We start from the raw sequence: 20,024 nt of genomic DNA, 5'->3' as shown, positions 1-20,024 counted from the left end.
GCATCTGACAAATAACATTTGATTTGGTAGGACATTTCAACGTAAATACATTTCTAATTTATAGTGTATGTACTTATGTCAGGAGGGACAGAGTGATGTCTGAAGATCCTTCCTCTATCACCCCTCCCCCTCTCACCTTTCTCTCTCGCTCCCTCTCTCTCTGACACACAAACACAACTCTACATCGTACTCTAGGTTCTACGTCACTCGCGGGCTTTAGCCCACCTCAATACTTAGGACGCTGCAGAACACGACTTGTGAAGATATATATTTGTGTTAATCAACAAGGGTGGCAACGTAAGCCAACACAAAGAAACAATCGTAAATACACAATCTAGCTTGAATATTTGAGAGTAGTCTAATTTAAGCACCAGTATGCAGAAAACAAACGAGATCAAGATAATATGTTAAAGTGACTTCAAATAGCCCTATTTGTCCAAATTAGTGTTTTTACAGTAGGCGAAATAAGGTGGAACAATGAGTTGGTGTTGCACTCAAGTCACGTGGTTGCTCTAGAAGAGGACTGAGCCAAATGAGCAGAGTTTTAACCATTTTCTAATACCTCGTAAAATGACCACTTTCTTCAAATGATGTTTGTCATTAAAGCTCCCATGCCCGGGCTTCTCATCAAAATCAAATGAGGCTTTGCGTAGCATATTCACTGGAAATCTAAAACAACACAACTCGGCATAAGCTACTGCAGTAGCGTTTACATAATTACCAAATAATTGATAGGCCTATTTATATGTTCGGGTGACAATGAGGGAACTATAAATATGTATTTGCCTGAATTTAAATTCCTAATGCTTGTTTTAACAGAATTTGGCCACCGCTAGTTGAGTTGTTGCGGCCATTTTGAGAGTCAGCAAGATATTAGGCCTCGTCGGAACATTCATTTTAAGCTTATGTTTAACTTCATGGTAAAGCCTACAGATGCCCAAGATCATCAGACTAGAAAACGTAAACAGTTTTGCTACATTCATAGAGAGGAGTGAGTGCTTTGCAGCTGTGAATGAACGAACGAAAGAAAAAGGGCACCCATTCACGATGAGGTTCGCCATTTTTCCCACTCAAGTGACGTTGGGTGACTTCTCTCAGTGGGGGTGACCACGTGTTGTGTATCACCAAAGGTAGGCCTCTCCAGTAACACTGAAATGTAGGGTATTTCATGGGCGAAAACCTCAACACAACTATATTTATCTATGCCATTTAAGGTTGGTAACTTAGGACATATAGCCTCGTTCAAATTGCCCATAGGCCTATGCATTTGTTATTCAGACAAAGGTTATACGATTCCTATAGGCATCAATTAGTGTAATAATTGTTTTTCACTTAAAGGCAAAAAAATCCACCAATGAATGACACTTGAATGGTAGGTTATAAAACATATTTATATTATTATTGCAATACAGCCATGACTTTTCCTTGTCAGGGCTACCGTCTATTACAGACTTGTATGTAGTCTATACGTTTACATCAGCCTACATACATAGCACTTTTACTGATAGGGCCTAACATATGTTTGAATATATTTAGTAGATCAAAATAAATTGCCTTTGATTAAATGTCGTTTATTAAAACAAAAGGCACAAAAAGGTACCCCTACACCTGAATTAAAAACGGTTAGCCAAACCTCACAACTGTTAGAGCCTAATCTCAAACCCGCTCTTTCCTAGACTAATAATTTAAAAAATAACCTAAGTGTGTTAAATGTAAATGTGTTAAAAGGTTAATGGTAGTGAATATTTTTGAAACTAAGCTAAACTTTCGTAATATGTAACTGGGTCAACTGTAATGGAGGGAGGGCTCAATGTCCCCATTTTGTTATAGCGTCTAAATAGATAGGATAAATAACCTAGGCTACTGAAATTATTTTTGATCGAACGGTCCATTGAATTATTGTGAGTATTGCATTACATTTCAGCACAATATGTGTTTACTTCCATACACACATACACATGTATGTTTAATGTCAAAATACGAATTGGACCAGAGCAAGAATAGGCATTGCCTATGCATGTACATATAACCATGTATTTTCTACAGGCCTACTTCGTGATTAGAAACAGTCTTTTTCACATTTCTAACCTAGAGACCAAATTTATTGGTGATTCGACATAATAAAACATCGCCCAGACAACACCAAAACAACGTTCGTGTGCAATAAAAGCAAAAACGTAATTAAAAGACTTCACTCTTCATAATGAATAATCGCTGTGCAACAAATTACTGAAGTTTCAGTAGTTGCCGTGACGTGAATTAAACACATTTCAATCCCACATATTGACATAGCAAATCGATTGTCTCTAGGCTGTGCATGAAAATAAAGTACCAACATACACAATGTAATCACGTAACTAATGCCACTAAACTCCAGAACATGACACTTAAAATGTGAAAAGTAGCTATGGCCTACACATATAAATAAATAATTATTCACACAGGAAGGCCTAGGCCTATGACAAGGCCTTCGGGAAGTAAAATGAACATGAGGTATTTAAGTGATGACGTTGCAATCAATATGAAATTCTCTGTGACAAATAAGTGTCCCAATAGTTAATGGGCATTCATCATTTTGGTTTTAAGAGTAGCCTTTAGTGCATACGTAGACAAGACTCGTGACACCACATACTCCACACATGAGTAGGCCACACCGTTCACAGCAATATAATTAAAGAGTAGCCTAAATACAAAAACTTCATTCAAATATTGGATTTGCGAGTCTTAATACTACACCTACACACCAGGCATATATAACTCGACATCTAATGCGTGGATTAATTTAAATAGCAACATGTCCCTTCTGCTGCAAAATCCATACATTACCAGATGCAACAATTGAAGTGTTATTGGGAAGGGTGCTAAATACCTTTGCTTCTTAGGGACAGAGTGTTCGACCTCAATATGTTTCCCATGGAGCTCCACTTTACCTGTAAAATAAATGTTTATGTTGAAAAAACGAGGCCATGTCCTCCATTCAGAGTGTAGAAAATGTATTGTATTTATTTGCCATATGGAAACAATATTTACCATGTGACTGAGTTGTGTGTTCCTTAATTGTGTCTCATGCTGTCTAATGTGCACGAATAGATGTTCAAGATTAGTAGTCTAATAACGCAATAGGCCTGTCATTCAAAGATGATGGGCAAGAAGTTACCCTCCTGGCTCAACTGGAAAGCCATTCAAAAATTGCGTTGTGTATTAACTCATCAACTCCTATATCACATACACACATTGTTGATCTTTTACAACTCATTCATACACAGTAAAACAGAACACGTATAACTTAATAGTCCATTTGAAAAGGACATAGTCAAGCATTTATTAAAAGCTGAAGATACACGTTTGCGTGTTCTTAGTGATCAATTGCAGGCTTAACACACGAGCAGCATGGCGTCCTTCGTGCTATATAGAACACACATCACATGCTACATATGTAGGAAATCATGAAGATACATTTAAGGAAATCAAGCACGTTCGTGACTTGTGAGAAGAATGGGAGAGTAATTTGGCAATGTAATGGTCAAGGCAATCAAAGCCATTAATCTATGAAAGAATAGTTTCGATGTATGCTTTTAAACTACACCTACAATCGCTATAGTGGCCTATTCGCCAAAAGGGGGAGGTGGAAGATTTAATTCTATAGCTCTACCGAGTACACCGAACCTAGTCATACAAGGCACCAGAGAGCAAGGCTTCGGCAAGTACAATAAAAGCGTGTGGCCATAAGGCCGAAATATAGGTATCTGGCTATCATATCCAGGACTAAACATGGGTTTTAGTGTATGTAAATTGACCTAAAATAGAATACGATTCGAGAAATCGGGATATCTTGATGTTCACATTCAAATAGGTAGGCCTATGTGATGGGCCCCCTCTCCCTGTAAAAGTTGAGTATCTTGTTGTTCGGATAAGCACTTCATAAACCTTTCGTCGATTATTATAGGCCCATGGAATATATTTTCTTCGAAGTGTCTCTTAATTCTGTCATACCTTCTACTGGACATTAACATTGGGACGCGTGAGGGGAGTGGGCAAGCCCTTGTATATTTGAGCCTTGGTGGTTTCCCTATTGAATTAAATTACATAAAGGTAAGACGCTATTGAAGCGCTCATTTACGTTCAATTACTTACCAGAAAATGCTTCAATGGCTTTCATAGCCCATTGGTCGTCCGGACAATCAACAAACGCGTAGCCAGTTTTCATAAGAAACTGCCCAGAGTATGGAATCTTGTTGTCATCAAAGGTTTTAACCAAGTCCTCCGCAGTCACGTTTTCATTGAGATTTCCAATGTATAGCTTGTTCATGTTGAAAAATAGAGGTCCTCCAATTGAAATAAAAAAATCAGAGCAACAAAACTTTTTTTTCTTTGAAAACGCAACAAGATAGATCTACCCAGGATGATCACAGGTTGAAAACACTTGCAAATGTCCACAAGCAGTAAAATAAAACGAAAGACATTTATTTTCAAAGTAAAACTAAAGAAAGAGGAAAAAGTTGAAAGTAATGGTAATGTTGGAGTCTGATTAAGTCCAATACTGAAGTGGAGAAACCTTGACTGCAGCAACGCAAGCGAATGTATCGCACAATGTAGAAATGTATCAATTTGAATTAATTTGATATTGGTTATGGTGGAATAGTGGTAGAAGTATGGCGGGATCGGGAGAAATGTTTTCCTCTCTCTGCCCCTCAACCTCGAGTTGTACTCTGCACTGTCACAGATCCTTCTGCCTGGCGATGGCACCGCCTCTTAACCGACTCGAATTCACATTTTTTTTGTTTGCAGCGAGGAAACCACGTGGTATTCGAGTAGCTAGAGAAAGGGCCAGCCTCCTGGCCGCGTAGCCTCCCAGAGTGTACGCAGCGAGCCTTCGTGCTATGCCACCGTGTTGTGTGCGTATAGGCTTTATGCATACGTAGCCCACACATGCGCGAGTGTGCTGGGCTTGTGTGCGGAATATCAGTCACCGGGAGGGGAGACTTCCCTCAAGATGCGGATGTGTGTTTTGTCCTTTACAAATATATAAATAATTCGCAGGTTCTAGATAGGAACACAATGTATAACTATGGTGGCGGACGTGTGCGAGTTGTGGTCTCCGTAGTTTTAATATCAGCTTTTAGCTCATATACCATTTGGTCATGACATTCTCTCTTCAGCCCAGCTCCAAAAGTCATCCCGCCTCTCCAATAAATATGTATTGTGGTAAAGAATTTGGTCGCCAGGAGGATGTTACATAAATGTAAAATCATGTTACATAAATGTAAAATCATGAGCTTTAAGTCATTTTCGAAAAGGCTCTAACAAAAGGTTGTGACATAGGCAACGAAGCCAACAGCCGTCAAACGCAAGATACATTGTAACAAACTGCCGCGTGGGAGGAAATTGTTTGGGTTCATTGTAGCACTCGTAACATTGTTGCATTCGTCTGAAACTAGAAGGCCTCGCTGGAGCAACGAGTCCTTAGTTTGAGGTTATTCTTTGGCCATTTAGACAGCCTTACAAGTGGGTGAATGACAATAGTCATGGTATGCAAATACGCCCAAGCCTCTTGGGTAACACAACTCGGCGAAATAGGCCATCAAAGCCAAAGAAAATCTATGTTTCTTCTGTTCTCATCATAGGGCTTTGGGGAAACTGACAGCACGCAAAATGGAGGATCCAGTGTTGCAGGCCCAAAAAGCGCAAAGAGCAGCTTTTCATTGGAAGTGGAAATTGTAGAGCTTCTGAGGCAGTCAGTGTGCGTCGTGTGCTCCATCGAAAGTCGTGTACTTCATCATGAACAGTCACGAACTTACGTTATAGTAAGTGAAGTGTGTTTAATATAATCATGTAATTATCTCTACAGACAGAACGCTTACTTTGAATAAATCATGCGACAATGAAGCTGCATTGAGCCATTAGGTTGACTACTGAGACTGCAGCGTGGCATATAGGCATGCTGTATCGCTTAGTTGTAAAATGGCTCGCCTACAGACGTTGGAGGGTTAAAAACTCAAAATCTTCCAACAATTTTATTATCTGTAACACATGGCAACGACTCACGTTATAACACATGTGTTATGGAACTGACAATAATGTCACAGTAATTAATGCTATACGAAACATGCAAGTCGTGGGCTTGAGAACCAACAGCAAAATTATTTGTATGCTAATTGATTGTTTATTTTTATTAATTACAAATTAAGACAAAACCTAAGTTTCACTTACATACTCTAGAACCTGTTAGATATTAATAACATAATCTATAGCCTATTCCTCTTCGGCTTCACACAGTAGCTGCAGATAGAACAATGGCCGACTTGTACTGAAAGGAAACTGACCAGATTCTGTTTCAAATTAGCCACGAGTAAGCCTATAGAATAGGTACTGCATAGTTATTATACCAAGACCTTGAAATTCCATGTAACCACATGATATATGTTCACTTTTTATCTTTTAAAAAACGTTTTACAAACACACATATGCACATAATAAAAGTCAGCTATAAGATTTAAAAAAACAAACTGTAAAAGGCAAAAGGAACATACATTGTGAACGTGCATATGGCCAAAACATACCATAACATTAGAGGAAAAACATAGGCAAACACTTACAATAATACCTAAAACAATAGAATAATGAACACTTTGGGCTAATTGAGTTGATAATGAGGACTTGGACTTCACACCAGGTTATAAAGATTCACAAAGACCAATGTAGGGAGGAACTGTCTCAGCCTTTGGCCCACCCTATATAATGTTTTAGCAACACTGTAATAGTATATACACTGTGTATGTTGAAAGCTATGACCAATGGCACCAGTCACTCAAAAAAACTAATGGTAGATGTCACTCAATATTGAGTCAACCCACAAATAACAAGTGCATGTTTCGTGTTGTTTCGTTGATGTAATTTGTTGGGTGCAAAAAGTATTACATTCTAGAACAAACTGTCACATCAAAGGTTAATTGGTTCCTATACTATCACACTTTTAAAGTACATTTTTACCTTTATTTAACTAGGCAAGTCAGTTAACAACAAACTCTTATTTACAACGACGGCCAAACCCGGACGACGCTGGGCCAATTGTGCGCCGCTCTATGGGACTCCCAATCACGGCCGGCTGTGATCCAGCCTGGATACGAACCAGGTACTATAATGCACTATAATGCTCTGAGATGCAGAGTCTTAGACCATTGCCCACTGTAAACAGGCTATTCAGTCTGGCACAGTGTGGAAGTATTAGTCACTAGGGAACTGAAGTTGTAACCCGGGAGGTTGCTAGGTCAAATTACAAGATACTTAACATCAATTGCAGAAAATACCCTGAGGACAACAAAATGAATAACTCTAAATACTTGTAATGGTCTAAATGGAAAGGTTACAAAGTCATGCTTTTTTGCTTATGTCTTACATTGTGTTTTGTATCAATGTGTTGCACTCACTACAAAGATCAATAGAGTTATTATGGAGACCCACACACAACTGTGTTTGATAGGGAACTGGTATGTACAGATGCAGGGTCTTAATTTGATCACTCTATTGCAGGAGGTTTAAAAAGGCTTTTGAAGTTTGCCACTGAAATTTCAGACTTGATTTTCCCTTAAGAAAAATGTATTAACCTCTATAAAAATGTCCATTAATTATAATCCACATAATAATTCACATTTCCTGTTGCTGCAGTATAATTCTTCTGCTGTACCAAAATGGCTCAAATTAAGATTCTACATCTGTATGGGATCACTGGTATGTAAAACACACACTGGTAATGGCATACGTTGAACCTAGCTAAAAGGTTTGATAACTTTATGAAACAAATGAGGTTCTGATAACTTCATCATCAAATCAAATTGTATTTGTCACGTGCCAAATACAAGAGGTGTAGACTTTACAGTGAAATGCTTACTTACGAGCGCTTTCCCAACAACACAGAGTTAAAAAGTAAGACAAATAAATAAAACATTTGCAAATAAGAAAAAAAGCTAACAATAAAATAACAATAACGAGGCTATATGCAAGGAATAGCAGGACCGAGTCAATGTGCAGGTGTAGGAGGTAGTTGAGGTAATATGTAGGGTGATGTGGGAAAACTATCCCCTTGGGGTCGATACATAATCCACTTGTTTAGAGATACAAATTGTAATCAGATTTTAACAAACCAGTCAAATTTAAGGTAAGTGTGTTGAGGCTAACTGGCCCACTCCACAATAGGGCAACTTGTCCCCCCGGCAATCCAATGCAAGTCAATGGTACCTAAATTAGCATTTTCTAAATAATGGAAATGATGTGATGCAAAAATGAAAAGAGGGATCTTATATCAAACCTCATCTTAGTGAAAATATTAATAGTGAGATGTGCAATGCCATTATGTTTCAATGTTTTGATTTTAGACTTTAGCTTTTAAGAGTTAAATTACAACAACAAAAAAATCGAAATAAAATGTATAAAATCGTTTTTACACACTAATCTTCGGGGGAACCAGTACCTCCGGACTTTGGAAAACATTTAATTAAATAATAAAAAATATTGTAAACAGTAGCCACTTATTTCCCTTCATCGCTTGTTTGCCTTAGCATGCACATCATTCACATACCTAACATTTACCAAACATTGCTTTTGCTTTCGAATGCCAAGCCAGTCAAGATCCTCTGGATTATGTAGCCAACATATTGAAAATCAAGATAATTTTATTGTCCATTGTCCACGAATGTTCAACCAAAAAATGTGTGTTGTACATTATCCCAACCCCTTTCGAAAGACACCAATAGCCTACACACACAGAGGGTGGCGAAGTTAAAGCAGAGGGTCGGCCATAGTAGTTAAGGGTGTAAGTGCCTTGCTCAAGAGCACAACTGCAGGAGGCGGCATCTAGGATACAGGAGCACCGGTGCTTTTGATGTACAGAATCCCCTATTTGTGCTTTTCAACCAACTCTCTGCTGCTATATGAGTGAGGAGGATACTGACGATAACTTTGTTATAGAGGTAACAACAGAGAATGCTGTTCAATCAGTGCTATGCAATGTCAATTACTAACTCTGGCACCCCAATGAAAGGTTTTTCCACATACAAAAACAGTTATGTCAGTTGATGTCTGATGGCACATCATAAGGGCGTCCATTGTTGTGTGTTCCAAAGCCTCATTCTTCATCTTTGCTAGCTCACTGGTCTACCAGCAACATTAATGTCTGTGTAACAACAGCAGGTAGCCTAGCAGTTAGAGGGTTGGGCCAGTAACCGAAAAGTATTTGGTTTGAATATTTGAACCAACAAGGTGACAAAAAATCTGTAGATGTGCCCTTGAGCAAGGCCCTTAACCCTAATTTGTTCCAGGGGCGCTGTACTACTATGGCTGATCCTGTAAAAACAACACATTTCACCACATCTATGTGTCAATGCAACATATACATTTTGTATATATACAGGACCAGTCAAAAGTTCAAAAGTTTGGACTCGCCTACTCATTCAAGGGTTTTTCTTTATTTGTACTATTTTCTACATTGGAGAATAATATCGAAGACATAAAACTATGAAATAACACATATGGAATCATGTAGTTACCAAAAAAGAATTAAACAAATCAAAATATATTTTATGTTTGAGATTCTTCAAATAGCCACCCTTTGCCTTCATGACAGCTTTGTACACTCTTGGAATTCTCTCAACCAGCTTCATGATGTAGTCACATTCAAATAACAGGTGTGCCTTGTTAAAAGTTAATTTGTGGAATTTATTATGCATTTAATGCATTTGAGCCAATCAGTTGTTTTGTGACAAGGTAGGGGTGGTATAGAGAAGATAGCCCTATTTGGTAAAAGACCAAGTACATATTATGTCAAGAATAGCTCAAATAAGCAAAGAGAAATAGTCCATCATGACTTTAAGACATGAAGGTGAATCCATCCGGAGAATTTCAAGAACTTTGAAAGTTTCTTTCAAGTGCAGTCGCAAAAACCATCAAGATGATGAAACTGGCTCTCATGAGGACAGCCGCAGGAAAGGAGGACTCAGCATTACTTCTCAAAATAAATGCTTCACAGAGTTCAAGTAACAGACACATCTCAACATCAACTGTTCAGAGGAGACTGCTTGAATCAGACCTTCATGGTCTAATTGCTGCAAAGAAACTACTAAATGAAACCAATAACAATAAGAGACTTGCTTGGGCCAAGAAACACAAACAATGGACATTAGACCCGGAGGAAATCTGTCCTTTGGTCTGATGAGTCCAAATTTGCAATTTTTGGTTCCAACCGGCATATCTTTGTGAGACGCAGAGTCGGTGAACGGATGATCTCAGCATTTGTGTTTCCCACATTGAAGCATGGAGGAGGAGGTGTGATGGTGTGGGGGTGCTTTGCTGGTGAAACTGTCTGTGATTTATATAGAATTCAAGGCATACTTAACCAACATGTCTAGCAAAGCATTCTGCAGCATTACGCCATCCCACCTGGTTTTCACTTAGTGGGGTTATCATATCATCACACCTCCAGGCTGTGTACGGGCTATTTGACCAAGAGGGAGCGGGATGGTGCTGCATCAGATGACCTGGCCTCCACAATCACCCTAACCTCAACTCAATTGGGATGGCTTGGACCACAGAGTGAAGGAAAAGCAGTCAACAAGTGCTCAGCATATGTGAGAACTCCTTCAAGACTGTTGAAAAAGCAATACTCATGAAGCTGGTTGAGAGAATCCTAAGAGTGTGCAAAGCTGTCATCAAGGCAAAGGGTGGCCACTTTTAATAACTTTTTTGGTTACTACATGATTCCATGTGTGTTATTTCATAGTTTTAATGTCTTCACTATGTTCCTACAATGTAGAAAATAGTACAAATAAAGAAAAACCCTTGAATCAGTAGGTGTGTCCATACTTTTGACTGGTACTGTATATATGGAATTTGAAGGGTGGTGTGTGGGTTGCTGTTTACTTTACATTGTGGGTTGAAAACTACACATATGGGAGAGTTATGGACATGCTGTGCAAACCAAAAGACAAAAAAACACCCACTTCCTACTTTGACTTTCACCAACTCAGCTCACCTCCCCTTCTTCACTGGTAGTGGTGGTTGTGTGTGTATGTTGTTGGGGGAGGTGCAAAGAAGGAGGTCAAGAGGTTAGGATAAGCAGGGGTTATATTGGGCGGGAATGCAGAAGTAGAAGAATAGGGTCTCACCAACTTTTGCCTGATGGAACACCAGACTGCTTAAAAAAAATAGAGCCACTAGTTAGGTTGTCTGCTATACCATCAAAATACCATGGAATGATTAGGTGTACCAACCTCAAAAAAATCATGGTGGAATACCCTCAGAATATCAAGTCTCTGTGAATTTGCAATACAAACTTAATGTTGTTGAGTTAAAAAAAGGGTGAGACTCCCATTTCCAAGTTACAGTGCCTAACACACAACATATTTGTAGGGATAACTTTGTGGGTGGAAAGAACACCTTGAGCAACATTGATGGAGCAATGGAGATGAAAGAAAGTACAACTGTATAGATCTAACATGGCAGCTAGTTTCTAACCTGAACTAACTTTATTCTCTTCACTCCACCTGTCTTGAAAAGTGATGTAGTCTCAACCCCTTTCTGTGGACACTGCTGATTTCTCTGTATTCTCCATTTGATATCTGAGTGATACAGACATGTATGTAGGGAACTAAAACCGAAGCTGCATGAAATATACTCAGTGGATCAAGCGACAAGGAAGGGTGTATGGAGTTCAGCAATCGTACAAGGTCTTACCGAGTTCCCACCCTTACACTGGTATAATGGCGTCAATGGTACACGAGTAATAATGTTTCCATGTAATTATGTTTCTATTCAATGATTAAATGATGTTGGTGATATGCTATTTACCAAGATGTTCTCTCTTTTTCTTGTTACATTTCATGAAAATATAGCTTCATAAGCTACAGCATAAACCTTTGGGCTCACATAACCTCAGTGGTGTAAGGTTCTTAAGTAAAAATACTTGAAAGTACTACTTAAGTAGTTTTTTTGGGTATCTGTACTTTACTTTAGTACTTATATATATTTTTTACAACTAACTTTTACTCCACTACTTTCCTAAAGAAAATATGTACTTTCTACTCCCATACATATTCCCTGACACACAAAAGAATGTAACAAATATCTGCGCATTAGTTACATTCCGAATGCTCAGACAAAACAGCGATATGGTCCAATTCATGCACCTATCGATATAACATGTCATCCCTACTGCCTCTGATCTGGCAGACTCACTAGACACAAAGTGAGTGTTGGAGTGAGCTCCTTGCTGTCCGTAAATAATTTTAAAAAACAAGAAAAGTGTGCCATCTGGTATGCTTATTATAAGAAATTTGATGTACAGCATTTACTTTTATAATTTTACTCAAAAATGACTATTGAGTACTTTTTCCACCACTGAACTTAAGTACATTTAAAACCAGATCGTTAATAATTCTACTCAAGTACTATTTTACTGGGTGACTTTCTCTTTTACTCGAGTCATTTCCTATTAAGGTATCATTACTTTTACTCAAGTATGACAACTTAGTACTTTTTATCACCACTGCATAACCTCTGCATAAAACAGTTCAAAGTACCGTTTTCAGTGGCATCAAAACACAAGGTGATAGTAGTAGTTAATGAAAATGAAGTGAAAGAAGATGTGATGAAGTTAACAAAGATAAGGTTTAGAAGAATGATAGAACAGTTTAGTTATGAGCAATTCCAGTAAAGTGATAGTTGTAATGATATCTATAATGTCGGGCCACTGAAAGCAGCGGCAGCGACCATATTGCTGTTTGCCTGAGCATTCGAAAAAGAATGTGTACTTTTGGGGTGGCAGGTAGCCTAGTGGTTAGAGCATTGGGCCAGTAACCAAAAGGTATCTGGATCATGTCCCCAAACTGACAAGGTAAAAATCTGTTGTTCTGCCCCTGAGCAGGGCAGTTAACCCACTGTTTCCCGGTAGGCCGTCATTGTAAATAAGAATTTATTCTTAACTGACTTGCCTAGTTAAAGAAAGGATCAAATGTAAAAATGGTTTACTACTGAGTTAAAAAAAAAACACAGCTCAAGAGAACTCCAATGCAATTTTCTCAATGAAGATGAGACTGCATGCCAACAACGACACTCGGCTACATTTCTGCTGCTCTACCAAAAAGGCAATACCGGACGGCCGCACAAAACTGTTCGGCAGTTTGTCTTCAGATTTTGTTCTACACTTTTGTTTTAGTGGCATAATCGTAACAAGAGATTGATACCTAGAAGGAGAAAAGAGACGTGTAGTGAACATAGTGAATGAAGCATTATTGTAAATAGCCACGAGGGACTATTGTTGACATGCAAGATACAATCAAGAGCCGGAAGGTTAGTGGCATACTGCAAACATGGTATTACATTTTAGAATGTACAGTACTGTGTGCAATTTAGGCGGAACACCTGAGGGGAGAACATATTGATTCTGCATCTATCCAATATCGTCACAGAACACATCATCTTGTATTTATCGTTTCCACCTTTGGAGAAGATACATGAAACATCCAATGAGAATGTGCCATATCTACCATCAGAGTGATGGCTGTTTATGATACCAGTAGGTTGACTGACTGACTTTGGAGGTGGAGTGTTTGCATGATGGCATTGCCTACACAGCCAAAATATTCCAAGATAAAAAGAAAACTTCATTCGTACCGTCTTACTGGCATTGTAACCCTGGATTTTCATATACGCTCTCAACTACGATAGATACATACGACTAAGGATTCCAAAGGTAGTTTAGACAGTGCTGGACTGTAGACATCCGGTCTATGTCTGTGAATTGGTTCGATCTGCACAAGGTATTGAGGATGTTCATCTCTCTCAGTTGGCATCACAGTCTTGGGATATGTCCCAAATATTCCCACATATTGCACTACTTTTGACCAGAGCCATATAGGTCCTGGCCAAAAGTAGTGTACTGTATAGGGAATAGGGTGCCATTTAGAATGGAATAGTGTGCCATTCTGCTGCCTGCATAGATATGACATAATCTGTTATATTGAGGACCCCCATCCTAATCTAGATGTACTTATCTCAGGGGACAGTAGGACTCGTTAAGAGTCCTAAAGTGTGCTACCTTTTCAGAGGCTTGTATAGGATATCAGTGGGTCAGGGTGCTGTTTGTTAAGTGTTGTTTCTTGTTTGTGTTTTCTTCTGGTTGTCAGTCACTCTTACTTCTGAGGTTGTGTGGTACTACACACTTCCTAAAGTAAAGGTTGGCGACATGAATGTAATATGAATACATGGTAGTGTGCTTTCAACAACATTTCTAGTGCAGTTTACATTTCCAAGCTGACTTACCTTTCTACCCATTTAGATAATTACAGGGTTAAGTGAGAATGTAGCCAGATTTAGTACATGGCATTTTTTCCCCCAGAATTGAATGTAACACAATAAATCAAATCAAACTGGAAGTGAGAATACTGTTCTAAAAAGTAATCAGCTTTAAAGTATTGAACCAAACTTGTAATGTTACAAAGTAGTTATGGCTAAAAGGGTATACATTCCTGTTCTTCAATAAGCCGGAAACAGGTGTGGGTGTATAAACACAATTGCTCAAAAGTTTGTCTTACTTGATACAACATTTGTGGAACTAAAACATAAAACTATATACTACCGGTTAAAAGTTTTAGAACCCCTACTCATTCAAGGGTTTTCATTCAAGGGAGTTCCCACATATGCTGAGCACTTGTTGGCTGCTTTTCCTTCACTCTGCGGTCCGACTCATCCCAAACCATCTCAATTTGGTTGAGGTCAAGGGGATTGTGGAGGCCAGGTCATCTTATGCAGCACTTCACCACTCACCTTCTTGGTAAAATCGCGCTTACACAGACTGGAGGTGTGCTGAGTCATTGTCCTGTTGAAAAACAGATGATAGTCCGACTAAGCCCAAACCAGATGGGATGGCATATCGCTGCAGAATGCTGTGGTACCCATGCTGGTTAAGTGCGACTTGAATTCTAAATAAATCACAGACAGTGTCACCAGCAAAGCACCCCCACACCATTACACCTCATCCTCCTTGCTTTACGGTGGGAAATACACATGCGGGGATCATCCGTTCACCCACACCGCATCTCACAAAGACACGGCGGCTGGAACCAATAATCTCCAATTTGGACTCCAGAGCAAAGGACAAATTTCCACTGGTCTAATGTCCATTGCTCATGTTTCTTGGCCCAAGCAAGTCTCTTCTTCTTATTGGTGTCCTTTAGTAGTGGTTTCTTTGCAACAATTCGAACTTGAAGGTCTGATTCACACAGTCTCCTCTGAACAGTTGATGTTGAGATGTGTCTGTTACTTGAACTCTGTGAAGCATTTATTTGGGCTGCAATTTCTTAGGCTGGTAACTCTAATAAACGTATCCTCTGCAGCAGAGGTAACTCTGAGTCTTCCATTCTGTGGCGGTCCTCATGAGAGACAGTTTCATCATAGCACTTAATGGTTTTTGCAACTGCACTTGAAGAAACTTACAAAGTTCTTGAAATGTTCTGTATTGACTGACCTTCATGTTTAAAAGTAAAGATGGACTGTCGTTTGTCTTTGATTATTTGAGCTGTTTTTGCCATAATATGGACTTGGTCTTTTAACAAATGGGGCTATCTTCTATATACCCCCCATACCTTGTCACAACACAACTGATTGGTTCAAACGCATTAAGAAGGAAAGAAATTCCATAAATTAACTTTTAAGAAGGCACACCTGTTAATGAAATGCATTCCAGGTGACTACCTCATGAAGCTGTTTGAGAGAATACCAAGAGTGTGCAAAGCTGTCATCAAGGCAAAGGGTGGCAATTTAAATGTCTTCAGTATTATTTTAAGATGTAGAAAATAGTAAAAAATAAAGAAACACCCTTGAATGAGTAGATGTTCTAAAACTTTTGACCGGTAGTGTATATATTTTGCAATGCACATATTTAGGCAAATAAGTGCAAGAAGTTCACAGTAAATTCAGACAGAAGTTGAACAACAATAACAACAACAACATTATGAAGGTAAAGCTTCCTGCTTGACACATTGATTCTTAGGCTATAAAACATTTACAACAACATTTTTGTGAAAACGTTTAAGTCAACCTCAATTTCATGACAGGAAAAACTGTAAAAACTCTAAAACCATTTCAGTCAATTTGGCCCATGTTTGTAACAAAAATACAGAAAAACAAATACTTATTTATGATACTTCATAATTCTGTTAATTTCAGAAAGAAAAAAAACTTTGTCAGATAAACAGTTACTAAAAAAGTTTTTTGAAACATTAAGGGATGTATTTTGTAATTGAATTGTATTCAAAATAATCATGTTCGAGACTTTATAGGTTATATACTGGATATTACTATTCACCAAATAAATTCTTACATAATTTATAAATATCAAAACATTTTTTGAGGTTATTGTTTTCTCTATGAGAGATGTTAGTCAGTGATCAAAACATTGTTATATGATCTTTTTTGGAAGAAAGACAAGTTAGAAATTAATACGTTTGCTCAAAGGCTACGAAACAGGTCACGAAACAGACCCGCGCCCAAATAAAGTAAATGAAACGTTTAAAAAAATGTACTTATTGAAAATCTTAGTAATTCTTACCATTGACTTGTTCAGAAATGGCTCATGTGTCGTTCTCTGACACGATAGTTTCTGTTGTTTCAGTCAATGCTCAAAATGGAGAGAGTGAAAGAGGGAGGGAGGGAGGGAGGGGGAGGGAGGGAGGGAGGGAGGGAGGGAGGGAGGGGGAGGGAGGGAGGGAGGGAGGGAGGGAGGGAGGGAGGGAGGGAGGGAGGGAGGGAGAGGAGGGGGGAGAGAGCGAAGTTATTTCCGACGAGAAAAGCGCCAACAGGAACGGAAAAAAATATACCGCTGAAGAGGATACTGAGTTATTCCAGGAACGAATATTAAAATAAATAAACAGTGTTCAGTTTTTTTATTTTATTATCCCCACGTTTTATGTAGCCTAATTGCAATAGCTACTTTCAATCAATTTTGAACTTTCTGAAATATTTAATTGAAAATCACAAATAGTTTTGATTTAGGATTTTTGTGCATGTGATTTTGATTGCTACTTCATCAATAACTTAGTGTTGGTTTGTCATAGTATCTAGCAATATCAGTACATCTCCCAAGATTTCGTTCACTAATCAATTACTACAGAAGACCTGTGAGAGAACATAAAACAGTTCTGTGTTCAGAAGAATGATTGATTAAGAGGTGGTCCTAGACGTTTCACCCACCAAGATTGTTCTGCTCGTAGCTACTCCCACCAAGTGGACACGTTGAGATAACGCATCGCATGTGCACATACATGAACTAAAATGGTTCATGTATGTTCCCACCATGAACATTAGTTTTTATGTTGAATTATCCTTCATTAAACTGTAATCCGCTAACAGGCCTGTAAGGGAAATTATAAAATAATCATAGAATGCTACACTTAATTTTCAAATTAAGATTATTTTTGTTTATACTGAATGCAGGCTGCTGTAGCGAAGTAAACATTTTAAATACAATAACCTACCAAACAATATAAAATCAAATATATACAATGCATGCACATATAGGCTACATTGTTACATATGCTGGCTAAAGCCAAACTAGGATTTCTTCAGCATGTCGAAGCAGCCTGAATTTGATCAAACATGACAAGAGGCATGCCTGGTGACTGCAATGATGTTAGCTTATTTTCACGTGAACATTTGACAACAAATTTAAGAATGAACTGTAGCGAACTAAATCCCTTTGTCTTTTAAATGTTAAATGTGTTCAATTTTTTGAAGCTATTATCCAGAATCTTGTTTGAGTAATCGTTAATTATTGTGTAATAAAATTGTTAACTCGTGTTTTGGAGCGATAGAACAATTCTTCGGATTTCTCATCAAAAGTTCTACTGAAAGCACAAACGAAAAGCTCTCGAAAAGGTATATAATTACAAATCAACGCTCACCTTAAACGAAATCAGACCGTCACAATGGCAAAACATTATATGAAATAGCTTTCCAGGTGTAAATGTGAACATGTCATTGAATACACCTTTGTTTTCCTATTGTATAAATTGTGTAGTAATAATAATGATAATAATATGAAAAATAGGATACAAATAATATGAATTATATAGGTTACAATAGACATCTGAATGGGTGTCAATACTGCCTACTAACTTAACGATGAATGTTTGCAGTAAATATTCCGTTGAAAATTCAACACACTTGACATATGAATAATTACAAAACCTCTCAAGAGACTCGATCAGTTACTACATCGAAAAAAACAACTAACTATATGGAGCATATAGTTAGTTTTTTTTTCGATGTAGTAACTGATCAAGTCTCTTGAGAGGTTTTGTAATTATTCATATGTCAAGTGTGTTGAATTTTAAACGGAATATTTATCTCGAAGTTATGCTTTGGAAAACCATCAGTCATATTGAATCTTGTACAATTTCGAAATGACAAAAACATACTGGCTCCCTGTATTAAAAATGACTAAATTCTTTCAATAGTTTGTATTTCATACCAATTCTCTAAATTGTTGTCGGTTGGGATGCAGCTACCTGTTGAGTTGAAAGAAAGCGTGTCCCGCCCATCTCAATCATAGGCTGTGTTTGAGGCAGGGTCGATAAAATGAAGCTATTTGGACCGTCAGATAGTAAGTAGGAGCGTTTACTAAATCAACATTGGGAATATTGAACAATAATACTCTATAAAACGTATGTCAAAAAGTCGTTTTAAAATGTATAAATTATATAGGCCTTATAGAACAATAACAAAATGTTATTCGTCGACGAGACAACTGGAGAGAATTGTCTCACATTAATTAAGCTGTCACCAACTAATGTCCCCGCTGAAGATAGTAGCATATAAATCACAAATGTTTCATCATGAAGTACTGGCTTTCTATATAGTTTCATCAATAATTGAGATCAATAGTCCTATTTTTTTCTCTGAATTAAATGTTTTCACCCTCCTTTAAACTGTTAATATAACTACAAAGAAAAACATAATTCGAATGAATCAATAAATTAAATCAATAAAATCTGTCAAACCCTTACAGATGAAAGCCTTACTGCCTATGCCTGACAAGCACACAACATTGACCAAAGTCTGAGAAAGAAAATGATGCATCCATAAAACGTAGGTTACCCTCAGAATAGACAACATTTCAACATTGTTCCAGTAGTCCCTTATCTCACATGATGGAATGCTCTTATTTTAGTCAAGTAAGTCTCACATGTAGCATAGATGAATGTAATTCCGGTGTATTGATATACAAAGGGAAGTTAAAGAGTGGTGTGATTTAGGTTTAGCACTGTCAGGGGTTCTAGGCAAACAGTCACTGTTGCATTTCTAATGCCAAACAGCGCCGCAACCTTGGTTTTATTAGTGGTGGTGGGGAAACATAAAAATAATAATAATGTTTTATCCAGTCGGATAAACACTCCAAACAGCCTACCCGACCGCTCGGAGGTGTCAGCATGGTCCTAAAGCACACCGCAGCCACGTTTTGTATCATATTGCAATGATAAAACTGGGGGGGGATGATTGGCAACCTTGATAAAGATTAGCAAAAAAGACTGCATAAAATAAACCGAGCTACTGTATTTTGTATGCAAAAAAAATGTATATATTATGTTAGCTTATACTAATACAATTGTTCAGATAAAGATATTGTTTAACAAGTAATACTGTTTTCAGTACCTTTCAATACCTCACCTTGCAAGGATAACGGCACTGAGCCTTTAAAACAATGTTTTATGAGATTAGAGAACACATTGGGAGGGAGCTTAGACCATTCTTCCATACAGAATCTTTCCAGATCATTGATATCCTTCTTCTGCTCATATGGACTGCCCTCTTTAATTCACACCACACGTTTTCTTGGTGTTCAAGTCCGGAGACTAAGATGGCCATGGCACAATTAAGATTTTGTAGTCAATTAACAATTGATTTGTAGATTTTGTGTGCTTGGGGTTATTGTGTTGCTGGAAGATCCACTTGCGGGCAAGTATGAGTCTCCTGGCAAA

At 38.0% G+C, this 20,024-nt stretch overlaps 1 protein-coding gene across 3 annotated transcripts in view; it reads right to left on the bottom strand.

The window, feature by feature from the left end:
• LOC135553967 (insulin-like growth factor 2 mRNA-binding protein 1) overlaps positions 1 to 4,720 on the bottom strand; it is a 60,782-nt gene extending 56,062 nt beyond the window's left edge. For all 3 annotated transcript variants that reach the window (XM_064985937.1, XM_064985938.1, XM_064985939.1), the window contains exons 1-2: positions 4,135 to 4,720; positions 2,870 to 2,930 (exon numbers count right to left, since the gene is read on the bottom strand). In XM_064985937.1, the coding sequence (XP_064842009.1) occupies positions 2,870 to 2,930; positions 4,135 to 4,309 (236 nt within the window). In that variant the 5' untranslated portion in view covers positions 4,310 to 4,720. The remainder of the gene's footprint in view (positions 1 to 2,869; positions 2,931 to 4,134) is intronic.
• Positions 4,721 to 20,024: the final 15,304 nt, after the last annotated feature.

This window comes from Oncorhynchus masou, chromosome 14, assembly GCF_036934945.1.
Source record: "Oncorhynchus masou masou isolate Uvic2021 chromosome 14, UVic_Omas_1.1, whole genome shotgun sequence".
Taxonomy (NCBI): domain Eukaryota; kingdom Metazoa; phylum Chordata; class Actinopteri; order Salmoniformes; family Salmonidae; genus Oncorhynchus; species Oncorhynchus masou.
This window is presented reverse-complemented; position numbering and strand designations above follow the sequence as displayed.